The sequence below is a fragment of the Olea europaea genome, chromosome 19 (genome assembly GCF_002742605.1).
Source record: "Olea europaea var. sylvestris chromosome 19, O_europaea_v1, whole genome shotgun sequence".
Classification (NCBI taxonomy): domain Eukaryota; kingdom Viridiplantae; phylum Streptophyta; class Magnoliopsida; order Lamiales; family Oleaceae; genus Olea; species Olea europaea.
The window spans coordinates 7,354,473-7,368,432 of record NC_036255.1 but is presented as its reverse complement, the minus strand read 5'-3'; the positions used below and the strand labels follow the sequence as shown (position 1 = coordinate 7,368,432).

Genomic DNA, 13,960 nt, shown 5'->3' with positions numbered 1-13,960 from the left:
CCTTGTAGGCTCTAATTGCAAGGCGAAGTGATATGTTGGTGATGTCTAGTGAAGGTCCACTTGGGGCTTATGCAAATCCACATGGCTTTGTGCATGAAGTAACAACTCTTCTTAAAACAAATGGATTAGCAATCAAAGGGTTTCCTACGACAGAATACAGTTGGTTTCCTGGGTAAGTTTTCCTTTCTTTCTGCACGCTAGATGTTTCCTGATAAAAGATGTGTGCACTAGTTTTATTCTTAAGCAGTGACATGTCTTCCTGGGAGGGGGCAAACTAGTAGAAATTTTTGTTGCTTTCTCAGGCGAGGCAACTAATTCATAAAGAATCGTTGTTGGTGAAATTGAGAATATTTAGCCCATGTTTGCCTAATGTTTATAAACTGTTTATAATTATTGGTTAAATCACTTTTTATCCACACATTTCGGGGGACCCATAAGTATTACCCACTTATCCATCATTCATTTCTCTGCACTTATAATTTAAAACGTTTATAAACACTTCCCAAACATGCTTTAATGAATGTTTCATCCTTTGAGAGGAAATGCTTAACAATTTTATTTTTTTGTTACAGAAATTAAAAATAAATAATTTCAGTAAATGTTTGATCCTTCTAGAGGTAATTGACATTCTTATCAGTAAGATTTATTTATTTTTTAATTTCTGCAACAATATAAAGCAAAAGTAAATCAAATTTCTTGAATTAAAAATTGAAAATGAGAAGACAGAAATTGCTGGGGTCTGTAAAAATGAAAATGAGAATTCATATCAAACAGGCGTAATTTAAGGGATGGTACAGACTGTAAATAATATTGCACCTAGACCCTAACTTTCCCCTACTTTTTGACCACACATCCTCTCAAAAAACTACTACTCGCAAATCCTATTCTCAAAATATCTCTACCAAACGGGCATAATTTCTTGAGGAAATATTTCGGCCTAGTTAGTGATTGGGTAGGGGTATTTCAAACCTTAGACGTTAAGTGTGTATGTATTATGGTGTAATTTCTTTCTTGTTTCGTAAAATTATTTATTGGAAGTCCTTCAGATGATAATTGTTGTGAAGATGCATCTTGTATGCTGGACTATGAATATCTAAATATTTCATTCAAGCATCGGAAATGGTTTTTCCTAATCTTCGATAATCCTTCTCTGAAGTTAAATTCTGCTTGATCAATACAAGGCGCAGCCAGTACTTCTGTAGTAGGAATTGGGACGTGAATATATTCTGAAAAACTTGTGATAACGCAGGTATGCATGGTCAATTGCTGACTGTGCCACATGTGAAAAGCATATGGGATGGCTCTTCACAGCAACGAGGAAGAAATTGAAACCCCGTTCCTTTTGGGGCATTAGGAGTTCACAAATTGCTGATGAAACACGATGAAGCCTGGTACACTGGTTTGTGCATTACCCCTGTGGTACTTTTGGAGTTCAATCTGTATGTAGCCAGCTACTGGGCATCAGTTAATTAGTTTTTCCGTGTATAAAAACGTCAAATAGCGTTACTGGTTGTGAGTGAATAGAGGGCGAAGCTAGAATGGTGAATGCACGTATCTTGGCATGTATGTCAGGGATTCTATCTTATGTTTATGAACCTCCACTGTGTTATCTGCATGAAGGTCCTACTTATTGGAGAGTTTCAACAGTGAATCAATAACATATATTCAAAATAGAGCTAAATACGAATATATACAAACTGTTGTTCAGTTTTAGGGAAGTTAACCATAAATAAATTCAATTAATTACAATAGAAAATGTTGGCTTGGATAGTACTCTATTTTAATTACAATAGAAAATGTTGACTTGGATAGTACTCTATTTCTTTCCTAATATGTGCTTATAGCTATTAATCTCCATAGGAAAGGAGAATCTTGTGTTACCAGCGAAATGATGCGCAACATTCTAAGTCTAGCTATTTATTGTTGGTATTTGTGTTTATTTCCCATATTAAGTTCAAAATTCCTTTGGGGTGCATGCTTGGACTTTCTATATACCACACTAGGAACTAGAATCACTCGTCTCCAAGCACAAGGATTCTAGATAGCTTAGCGGAAAAGATCGAAAATCAATTTCTCTGAATCATTAGATCTTTTTGACTAAGTAATAGAAAGTAGCAAGTCTAGTTTCATCAATCAACGCACTATCTCTGCATTCGATGAAAGTGTTAAATAGGCCCTTATGTAATTGAGGAAGAATACAATACTCTTGCAAAAAATCCCTCGCTGGAATATGTGGGCATCAAGTTTTTTGGAGAATCTATTGTTTCCGATCTTTGCAGCCATAGCAAGTATGGTCAACTCGGGTGAGAACGCGGACTACAATTGCTATAACTAGAATGAGAGAGACATGAATTGCCCGAGATGACAACATATTGACGTAGATCTTTGATTCTTCAATTTGGACATTCAATGGAGTAACAGGTCACAGTCAGTTCTATAACATCGGCCGAAGTGGGATGAGAATGGTAGAGAAGGCACATTTGGTACCATGGCTTATTTTAATAAACGGTTGTCATTTTTTTTTTAAATCTCTAGATGGCACTTACCGTTCTCTCGTTTACAAACACAAAGATGCATTGGATTCTCTCAAGAAATGAATATGAACCAGAATATTCGAATAGCATGAAACGACACGTGGTTCATTATGGATGTCTGATCCTTAAATTTCATAAATAATATTGCCTTACTTGAGTAAAATGAAATGAACGAAGAATGGAACAGTAGCAGAATTGTCGCATTCAAAAATTTTTGGAGGAACGTCTAGCACGCTGAATTAGATTTGAATAAGAATTGATTTAATCATGTTCAATATTTGGTGCAATTAATATCCAAATTGCTCCGAAAACAATTTGGCACTAACGGCATTGAAAAAGGTCGAGGGTAAAAAGCCCTGATTAAATGGGTATTGAACCTTAATAAAAAAAATATATCTATATATATAAAAGAAAACACATGAGAGGACTTCAATAATTAAAAAATATATATTTATATATAGTTTGACAATAATGCAACATTAAATTAAAGTATTAATTAAATTAATAACTTAATTTTATCTCTCACTAAATCTATCACTTAAAATGCACCTAGCTTAATATTGTAGCACCAATTTTGCTCAATAACATTATTCTAAAATTTCATAGTTTTTCCACCAATCGAAATTAAAAATAGGTTACTTATTTACCTTTTAAGTACAATTTAAGTAAATAAGCAAATTTTAAAACAAATTATTATTTCATTAATCCAATTACAAATAAATATGTATAAGAAATACAATTATAAATGAACATGTTTTTCATCAAGCCAAATTAAATATACTTCTGTACATATAAATTATGAAGTTTAAAATAAATATATTATGTTAATCAAAATTAAAAATAAGCAAGTTGTTAATTTCGAGACAATTTTTCAATATCTATACGTTTTTCTAATACTACGATGTTTTAATAGGCACAAGTCTAACTTCCAACAACGGTATCCACTGGAATAGCCCATTGAAAGAAAATAGTAACATCTTTAAATAATAGATTGATGAAAAATGTCAAGTCAAAAATTAACGAAATGTGTCGGGTTTGTGTGAAGCTATGCGCAACTACTAGTTTTTGCCAAAATGAGTCCTTCGTTGATAACCGAAAAGTACCTTCATTCCATTCATCCTAACCTCATCCCGTATTGCCTCCCTCCCCTACTTGTGAACAGCCATGTGACTCCCCTACTTGTGAACAGCCATGTGACTACTTAGCTGCTCTGGTGAGGGGGAAGAACAATGGAAAATTGAAACATGGTATCCAAACAGAATCTGTTATCATAGTCGAACAAAAATAGCATATATTTCCACCACTGACGTTGAAAACTATGTGTCTGACCAGAATACTACCTGCTCAACACATTGGACATAAAACATACAGGGTTTTAACTTCTATATCCAATATTATGCCATCGTCCCTACCAAACATGCAAACCAAAGGCCTATCTGCACTTCTCTTTGTTCCATCGAAATTTCTGCAGAGTGTATGAATTGCAAAAAACATTGTCATAAAAATTTACCCATTTCACATGCATATAATAATAAATAGGCTATTCATCAATTACTTCAAGCTGGTACTACAAGAAATCAATGAAATAAAGATTCAGGTACTTACAGATGTATAACAAAAGGGTAATAAAAATTACAAATTGCAAATGAGCTTATAATCCCACCGAGTTAGAGCTTGCAATTCAGACATGGCAGTTGCAGCTTGAGAATTGTAAATATAAGGATTACCTTTTCATTAAAGGGCATCTTCTCGTGGCAAGGCATGTTTCGATACAACAGAAGTGGTCAAGGTCATGTTTTCCTAACAATTTATGAACATCTCAGCCTAAACAACAAATTTTCACAAAGCACACCAACTGAAATGCCTAATAATATCTGGCAAATGTAGTAGCACAATTAATCACACAACAAATTGTGTAATGCTATTTAGCACCAGTCTGTGCAAGGAATCTAGCCAGACTTGTCCAATTATTTAAAATACATCACAATTTCCTTGGACAAGTCTAGGTGGGCCTATACTGCCATCTAGGTGGGCCTATACCGCCACCTGAACAGGTGCTAAGCATGACTGGTGCTAAATAGCATTATTTTAACAAATTACTACATTTTCAAGGGAAATGATAAAAACAATCTGATACCTTTCAAGTTGCGAACGCCAAACAGCGAACACGTTCTCAGTTTGAAACAGCCGACTCCTCCAACTCATTGAGATTTCAATTTCAATGGAGACAGTCAAAGAAAATTCCTTTAAAAAAAAAAGAAAGAAAAAAGCCAACAGAAAAATTAAGTGTTACATCCTGCAACAAATAGCCTTACCAATATAAGGCTATTTAAGTTGATTTGTGTACAAATTAAGTCCATATCGATGTCCAGGTCAATGTTATTCCAGAAAATTATAAAATTCAAATCAAGATATGCAAATCCAAAATAAAAATGAGGACCCAAAAGGGGAAAGATGTCATATAGTTGACCGACTGCATAGCACAATATTAGATTGCACGTACCAAAATACTATAGCAATCAATATGAAGCCTGTGTGCTCAATCTAAAGTAACTATTGTTCAAAACTATACAAACTTCTACCAATGAGTAAACTACACCCACTGGATATCTCAAACTGCTTGAAGCATCTAGATGCATTTGCAATATAGCGCATAGGTGTTACAAATAATTATATAAGTTGATAGTAAGAGTTAAGCATACTATCAAGAACCAAGTTGGCAGAATCAGTCAGCTTGGCAGCGGAAAAAAGGCTATCCTTTCTTTTCTCAAATTACAGGAAATGAGCACCCCTCGCATCTCATCGGAAAGAGAAGTCAATTCCATGCAATCCATAAGAAGTCCTCAACAAAATTGGATGCCTCAGGAAACAGTTCTCCCATAACACACAGATGCAATGTAAAGGTTTTTTGCCCACTTGTCCTGCAAGCAACCAACAAATTTAATTCCCGAGCATAGGGGTTGGGACAGGTGTGGGGTGGAGGGAAGAGAGAAGAGATAAAGAACAATGCATAAATAATAGATTCAGATATTCAACCTTGACGTGTGTACTTGGAAAAGCAGAAGTCCGAAGAGTCTCCTGTGTCTCATCTGCTGGTTTTCTTCTTGGAACACTCAGAACAAGAGCAGTTTGATCCCATGTTGCAGCAGTTGATGTAATGCGGTAACCAGCATCCCATCTTCTATGAACACCTTCACTAGGGTACAGAAAGTCCAACTCAACAACCTGAAATTCACAAAATGATGTGATCAGATCAACTTTCTTGGTCAGTTAAGAGGGGCATCAAATTGAACAGTTACTATAATTCTAGCATACCTGATCAGAAAATCCAGCCCCACGAGACATGACAATTGCCCATCTAGACCCTGCAGTTGCCATGGCAGTGACATAGAACCCCTCTCTCCATTTTTTGTTGATCCACTTGAACGGAAACGATTCACTGACTTTATATGATTGCTGCAGATACTGGGTACCTGTTCAGAAGAAAAACAAATTAGGAGAATTCCAAATTGTGCCAGAATATATTTTGAAGTCTAGAATACTGAAACTAACCCTTAGACATAACCACTAATGAACTTCCATTATTAGCCCCTGCTAACGCGCTGATATAATAATTCTTCTCCCATTGTTCCATAATCCATTCCTACAGAACATACAAGGGAAAGAGATTAGATACTGCTCACAAGCCCAGACCAATAAACAGAAAAAAGAGGTGGGTTAAAGAAAAGGCCAATGAACAAAAGTGCAGGCAAATGGACTAGTATACTGTTCAAAGACTTTAAAAATACCCAAGTTTGGAAGAATTAAATAGACCTTGTGAAGGAAATAAGGAGACAGTTCGTAAACTTGAGCATTGAAACCAGTCCCTGCATCCATAATTAGGGCCCACAAATTCGCACAAGATGCCACACTGCTGATAAATAGTCCATCTTCGTTTCCTTTATCAATGTGCTGGTAGAGCCTGACATCTGCCACATTATAGTGATATCTACAAGACCAACCGCAGAATGCAACTCAATTATTCCTTTGCAAAATCCTGGAAGAAACCTACAGTTGAACCGTGTATACCTTTGCTTCATTGGGCGTCGGGCATTATAGACACTAATCCATTGTGTTGCAGGCATACCCATTCGGATCTTTTTCTTTGGTTGCTCGTCATCATCTCCGTCCATCATCAATCGACCTCTCTTGTGCCCAACTTGATATATAAGCTTCATGACATACAAATAAGACGTGAGCACTAAACAATTTACAAGTTTTCAAGTTCAATAAACATGACACTGAGGCCAAATGGAAGCATACCTTTTGAGCACCTTCAGTATTGATTGGCCTGATGTCAGGATTTGGACCAACTATACCATCAAATAGGGAGATATATTTCGCATAATTAGGCTCTTCGTCAAACTTCAAGTTAACAACATACTCAACAAACTGACGGAAAGGTACGGGGCAGAAGCAACAGAGAGATTCTGGAGAAGTTGCCATCTTCTTTTTGCAGACAATGAAGCCTTTATTTTCACCCTAAACAAATCATCATGTGATTGTGAGCATTTCACAAAATATATCAATAAAAAAACTGTAATCCATATCAGGTTACTGTCAACCTGGTATCCCTGCCAAGGAAGCCGACCACGGAGAAGAAAAATTAATGTATATGCAAGGGACTCCAAATCATCTCTACGGCTCCCAGTTCTTCCAAGATGAGCGTGCACACTTGCATAGCGTACTGTGCCCCTGAACCAATATTCTCGTGTGTTAATAAAGCAGCAGGTCAAAACTTAAAAAAAGAAAAAAAATAAAAATCCAAAGGAGAAAGGAAAGGAAAGAAGTTAAAAGACATCAAATACAGAATCACTTTACCTAAAAACATCTGGCCGCTGATCATAATCTACATGCAGACCAGTTGAACTATCACGCCAGCGGGTAGCTGAAATGTGAAAACGCGTAAAAGATCGATGAGACTAGAGATTCCATTATTATATTTGTAAACTGCACATGAACTATTACAAAGAAGGCTATAATTGCAAAGCTAAAATACCCAATCCAAGATCAACGAGAAAAAGTTTTTTCTCATCAACTGTTCCAGGTGGACCAAGCAAAAAGTTCTCAGGTTTCACATCACCATGCACATATCTGCAGAATTCATAACAAACACATATTTCAAAATAACAGACGTCATTAGTAAGTATATTTTACATATAGAGGTAGACAGCAAAGCACTACAAAAGTTCAGCACATTTCAATACAGCCTAGATTAGTTAAGCAGTTAAGAAATAAAAAACACTGTACAGGTGTTATATATGCAGAAAGGAGATCCAATTCCACACACTACTACTTTACTTCACCAAATAAAAACCTCCCCATACACGAGTAAATGAGAGGACATTCCTATCCACAAAGCCTCTTTTGTCATTAGCATAAAATAACTGCCACCTTGGAGACTACTTGCTGTCTTTCTCCTAGATAGCATAATAAACTCCCGCCTCTCACACACCCCCAAACACATCCCCTTTCCAAAAAAACCACCCACCATCTTCTGTGTTTCGGGTAAGATAATGAAAAATTCGAGCTAAACCCATAATTATCTTAGATCACAAGTGTTAATTTGTACGTGGAGAGAAAGTAATGCGATGATGATTTTTGTAAGGAACAACTATAGTATTGTCCTTATTAATGTGGATAATCAGTGCTCATAGCTGAAAGTTAAGAAATTTGTTATCTACTCATGAGACACCATACAAAAGAAAGCTTTTAGTAATTAATGTCCAATGCCGCATTCAATTGCATTTATTAGCAAGTCTATGTGCTTCCCTAATTATTAATATACCGTCTATAACAACTCGTCAACTGCATTCATATTCCAAGCACTCAGGAAAGCTTGTATCGAAATTAATAAGTTTATAGGTTATTAATTTCTAGGTTAGCATGGTTGAACTGACCACAATTTTCAACATTCTCCATATCTATGTCACAACATTCTACATTTTCTTCTTTTATTAGCATTTATTACACTTAGATTCCCAATGAGTTCATGACCTAATAATAAAGCGTCTCGAATATCTGCATACCATCTACCCGCGCTCAAGATTATCTCTGCCTCTTTAAAGTTTAAGGTACGAAGAGAAGCATCGCCCTTCTGTAGACTGTAATTCAAATAACGCATATTTGAAGTTCAAATAATTACCCTTTGGAGTGCAACTTCTCTAAAATAGAGATGGCTTCAATCGCAATACAAGCCACCATTTCAGTGGACATCCTGCAATTTCGTAACAAGATTGAGTTCAAAAATGCAGTCTTATTAATAAAACCTGAAGAGAATAGATGAGAAATTTGTAGAAAACTTACGTGTGGGAAGTGTTATTCCACACATCCCACAGACTAGGACCAAGCATATCCATAACCTGCAAAGATTGTCAAGTTTGTCAAAGCAATAGAGAGGAAAAAATATGAAAGTTAATCAGCAATATAAAGAATAAAATATGCACTACAGAAAGCACATACCATAATATAGTAGTCATTTTGCCGTCCTTTGTAGTGTACACGCGGTATGCCGTGACTGCCACCAAGTGCACTACAAAAAGGAAAACAAAATTTAGAGCAATCGCAATAATTTTCGATTTTAAAAAAAAAAAAAGAAAAAGCACTGGAAAGACTAATAAATAGTAATAAGAAAAATAGACAACTCACCTGTAAACTTGCCACTCGTAAGGGGGTCCATAGTTACAACCCTTGCTGCTTCGGTGCTCAAATTTTAAGGCTACCTAAAAGTAATAAGAAAAGTTTCATATTTTAAAAGCAATCTGGAAACTGCTATAAATCACAAAAGTAAACCACAAAGCGCATACCTCTACAGCTCCTGGACCAGTTCTTTCATTCGGATTCGGTGGATTAATTCGACGACCAACATACACTTGTCCAAAACCTCCTTTCCCCAGTTTCCTATCAATTCGATATGCCGGAGAACTACCAACCTGGACCTGTTGTACACAAGGAAAACGTTAGTAAATATTCAAATTAAATGCAACAAGTGAGCTACCCACATAACCTCAAGTCAGATTCTGTAGGAGATTAAACCTTCCACACAATTCTTTAGTAAATCAAAATAGGGATGTAACTCAAATTCTGAAACATTTCAGTTGTATAGAACAGTTCCATGCAGAAAACATCTGACCTAGAATCCAAACTAAAACGCTTTTCAGCAATATTCAATCCTTTTACAAGCAATCATAACATTTAGGTCTGCTTTTCCAGTTGGCACCAAAAATGCTATAAACTGGAATATTTAGCTGAAAGAGTCTTTATTTTTCTAATTAATGCCCATAAAAGATTAAACTTTCCCTTATAAAGTGCTCCATTACGACAACGGCACTATAAATTCCCATTTTCGACATTGAAATACTTGTAGCTTCCCTGTCAATCCCCTTCATTGGCTTCTCAAACAGATTCCATGGAAAAAAAAGGACAATGCAACCCAATTCAGGTAAACATAACGGCAGTAATTATATACTTCAGCTCAGCAAAGACAAAAACATCCATATTTATATGAATCACCAAAAACACTACTCGTCTATCAACAAAAAAGGAAATTTTAATCAATCAAAAACTATTCACCAAAGTGTAAATATCAAAGATAAGAAGAACAAAACTCGAAACAAAAATTGAACTGACCCTTTCGGGAATGGGAGCAGTGCTGCCCTCGTCCTCAGCTCCCAAACCCTTGTCGCTGCCGCGGCCACCACTATTATCATAAGGATCCATCTTCCTCTTGACCTCTTCTTTAACTTTCTCTACCTTCTTTATCTCCTCACCCTCCAAGGATGTCGTTTTCTTCACCTTACCAACAACTCTTTCACCGCTCTCGTTGTCATCATCATCTAGCACAACAACATTCACTGTCGCCTTATCCTTACTATCCTTATCCCTAATAGTACCCTCACTCCCTTCGGTTTGCCTCCCTGCAGTTCGTCTGGTTCTCCGTAAGGCTGGTGTCTTAATCTTCTTCGGCTTCGGATTCGGATCGGGTCGTGGAGCAGCAGCGGGTCGACGGCCTCTGCGCACTCCGCTACGCAGTTGAGGCATATCGGTGATCACCCATCAACGCTGTTTTGAATTCCCGAAATCGACCTTCATCAAACCCTATCTCTTCCTCTCAGATCGGTAAGAACAAAATTGAAATTTCACAAAAATATAGAGAAACAAGAGAAAACAATCGATCGGCTATTATGTATTTGTATCTGTCTGATTGTATAAAGATTTTGGAATTTAGGGTTGAAACTTGGGAGATCTGGGTAGGGAAATGATAAACAAAACAATGGCAACAAAAAGCAAATACTGTAACCTTCTAGAGAGAGGAGAGAGAGAAATATGCAAGCATATATGTACACACAGAGTTTATTATAATTTTTTAATGTGGGAATAAAATAATTTATATTTTTGTTTAATTTCGAGGAAATTATTTGGTGGTAGTTCTATTTTGGGATGTTGATGATGTGTCAAATACTGATTGGTTAGAATATATATCCCGTGATAGTAAGAAAGTCTAGATTTTTGAGAAAATTAATTTTGTAAAAAGTGTTTTTTTTTTTTTTTATGAAATCAAGAAATAGCAAAAAAAATTATAAATTCATGTGAAAAAATTATTTTGTTAAAAATAAGTTTCAAATAATCTCAATCAAATAGGGGCCAAAATGGAAGCGAACGATCTCACAAAAGGTCCATTGAGAAGTGGCCAGGTAAGGTAATGATGATAAGTAGGAAATAATTTTAAAATAATATATGTCAAATGATATATTTCTTCTGGTTCATGAAAAAAAAAATGAAGAAAAAAGAAGAAGAAGGGATATTTGCAGCAACGACCCCAAATCTTTTACTTTTTGTAGATTTTATTTTATCTTCACTTTGTGCCACCACAGTCCCAAACCTATTAAAAATTAGCTCCCGTTTGACCCCTTTTTTCTTAAATTAAAATATGTGGAATGGCATTTTTTGGAGAATGAGTGGTTGAAAAGAAAAATGAAAATTTTTCGATTTACATGTAATATTATTTTATAGGAGATTGTGTGGTTGAAAATATGAAAGAGAAAAATGAAATTTAATTTAATGGGACCAAACGGGGGGCTAAAGTATCTGGATTTTAAATTGATGATTTTTGTTAGTTTGATCGTTAGTTGATCCAATAAATTGACTTTAACCTATTTTAAAATGGATAAAATTGTAACTTTGATCTTTCCTTATTACGCTCTTGTTTGAACCACATTATTTTCATAATAATGTATTTTTGAATAGTGTATTGATACGAAATATGGGGTTAAAAAAATAAGGAAAATTTTTGAATTTGCGTGTAATATTATTTTATTGAAAATGTGTGTTTGAAATAATATCAAATCATTATTTAAGAATATATTTTTTGAAAGAGTGCTGATCAACTATGGCTTAAATAACTAAACAAAAATAACAAAAGACAAACAACAAATTCAACGTTCATCACCCATGTGCACCCCCACACCTCACCTCAAACCCACCACTACAGTTCCATCGTCGCCTATTGTTGGCATCCACTGACTGCCACCCATCCCACCTTGGTGCCAACAAATCACCACCCACCACATCTAAATCACCGTATCGCGTCGACTGTCATCACCTACCATATCCAACCAAAATCCAACTCATCTCCATCTCCTCTTTAAAGCTTTCCATAGTAAGGAAAACATCTCGAATGACATGCAATACAACGAACGAAGCACGCATTCTTATGGGAGCTAATTTGCTTGTCTCCATAGTTTTCAATGGGAATAAGTTATCAATTCACTTAAGTAAAAATACAAAACAAGCTGATGTGAGTTGCGTTATCTACCGCAATGAATCTCTCGTTCATCGCACCTCTGAACTATCTTCTTGCAGCTTTGAAGACAAATCCTGGTAACTGGTAAGATTGAATTTCCCAAGCACGAGTATCTCATGTAAATGGATAAGTCACATCACCTCCATATCAATTACAAAAGTAAGCCAATCAACAAATATCATTGTTTGATTTACATTATTTTCAAAATACGTTTATTTATCTTTCTTTTAACAACACATTATTTAATAAAATAATATTACACGTAAATTCAAAACTCTTTTTTTTTTTTTTACCACATATTTTTCGTCAATCTACTATTCCAAAATATATATTTAGCTAAAAAATGGGGTTCAAACATTACAAAAATAAATAAATAAATATATTAGGCTACAAATGCTTGGTCGTGTCGGAATATTGCTTAGATCGACACCTAAATTTTCAAGAACTCGGACTGCCACACCTTCATCTTCACAAAGTATCCCAATAGCAAGTGTCTTGATCTAATGTAATCGTTACTTGAAATGACCATAATGAACAAACATTTAATTATATATCAAACTAACACAAAAGATACAAGCAAATCCTTCCTCCAAGCTACAAACGCAACGAACAAATAAACATCTTTGTGGCAAAGTACCTAAACACCCTGAATAGTTGCGATTGACAAAAATTTCATCAAGCTTATTTATAATCTAAATTGGATTCACTTATCACTACTATATAAAAAGGGCAATATTTCACTACTGTAGAAAGAATACTAGATTCTTCCATTTTGTCTCACTGTAGCTTTTTTTTTATTGAGAGAAATAAACGATGTCGTTTATCTTACGTGTTTGATACAGTGACTTTGTTGCTTTTCCTCAATTTACGCGGTGTGGAGGATTATGTCATAGCGTCATCTTTACTTTTTCTCCATTTTTACATGCTACAACCATGTCTTTCTATTTCTCCACACTATCTTCTTCACCATTTTTTCACGCCATCAACCATTTGTCTTTAGAAAGTTTATTTTTGAGCACATGAGTAAGTTTAAATAAAAACATTATTTTATATATGTTCGTAAAATTTATATAGTAACCATTTGGTTGACCAAAAAATAATATCAATCAAAAAGTTTACGAACCGTTTAAATAATAATTTATTAAGGGGGTTAATTCAACAGTAAAAGTGTAAATTTCATAAATATATGATTGAAAATATGTTTGAAGAAAAATAAATTTTAAAAAAATGAAGACCAAACATGTTAACAAATGAATAAATTTATTTTTCGAGAAATGAGTTTTATTACCATTTAATTTTTATTATGAAATGATTCTAATCTTAATATGTTAGATTGTGCTTGAAAATTACATAATCTATCAAATATAATTTTTAAAATTATTTTTTATAAAATAATATGTTTTTATGATTTTTTAATAAAGTAACAATGGAAGCTCATGCTTGAGCCTCCATAACATATTATTTTATAAAATTAATAAGAATTTAATTATTTTCTATTTTTTAGTACTATTGTATTTCACCTTTCAAAAAAAAAAATCATAAAAATATATCACTTTATAAAAATTAATTTTAAAATTTATATTTG

General features: G+C 34.7%; 2 protein-coding genes across 3 annotated transcripts in view; one reads left to right on the top strand and one right to left on the bottom strand.

The window, feature by feature from the left end:
- LOC111368649 overlaps positions 1-1,644 on the top strand; it is a 7,729-nt gene extending 6,085 nt beyond the window's left edge. The window contains exons 9-10 of one of the 2 annotated variants that reach the window (XM_022990016.1): positions 9-172; positions 1,250-1,644. In XM_022990016.1, the coding sequence (XP_022845784.1) occupies positions 9-172; positions 1,250-1,385 (300 nt within the window). In that variant the 3' untranslated portion in view covers positions 1,386-1,644. The other variant, XM_022990017.1, reaches the window with a different exon arrangement.
- Positions 1,645-4,831: 3,187 nt separating this feature from the next.
- On the bottom strand, positions 4,832-10,923 carry LOC111368648 (casein kinase 1-like protein HD16). The gene is made up of 16 exons (XM_022990015.1): positions 10,203-10,923; positions 9,380-9,511; positions 9,222-9,295; positions 9,036-9,105; positions 8,880-8,935; positions 8,719-8,790; positions 7,573-7,667; positions 7,395-7,461; positions 7,139-7,268; positions 6,837-7,055; positions 6,603-6,745; positions 6,348-6,522; positions 6,087-6,177; positions 5,850-6,007; positions 5,571-5,759; positions 4,832-5,455 (listed from the first exon to the last, which is right to left on the bottom strand). The coding sequence occupies exons 1-16, from the start codon at positions 10,611-10,613 to the stop codon at positions 5,396-5,398; spliced, it is 2,142 nt and encodes a 713-aa protein (XP_022845783.1). The 5' UTR covers positions 10,614-10,923; the 3' UTR covers positions 4,832-5,395.
- Between the last annotated feature and the right edge of the window lie 3,037 nt (positions 10,924-13,960).

What these genes read in the sequence shown, in the direction of transcription:
- LOC111368648 (XM_022990015.1), bottom strand. Translation starts at nt 10,613, where the DNA reads ATGCCTCAACTGCGTAGCGGAGTGCGCAGAGGCCGTCGACCCGCTGCT. An exon ending in CGACGCCCAATGAAGCAAAG is followed by an intron (nt 6,523 to 6,602) that starts GTATACACGGTT and finishes TTGGTCTTGTAG; the next exon opens with ATATCACTATAATGTGGCAG. An exon ending in TTCCAAGTACACACGTCAAG is followed by an intron (nt 5,456 to 5,570) that starts GTTGAATATCTG and finishes GGTTGCTTGCAG; the next exon opens with GACAAGTGGGCAAAAAACCT.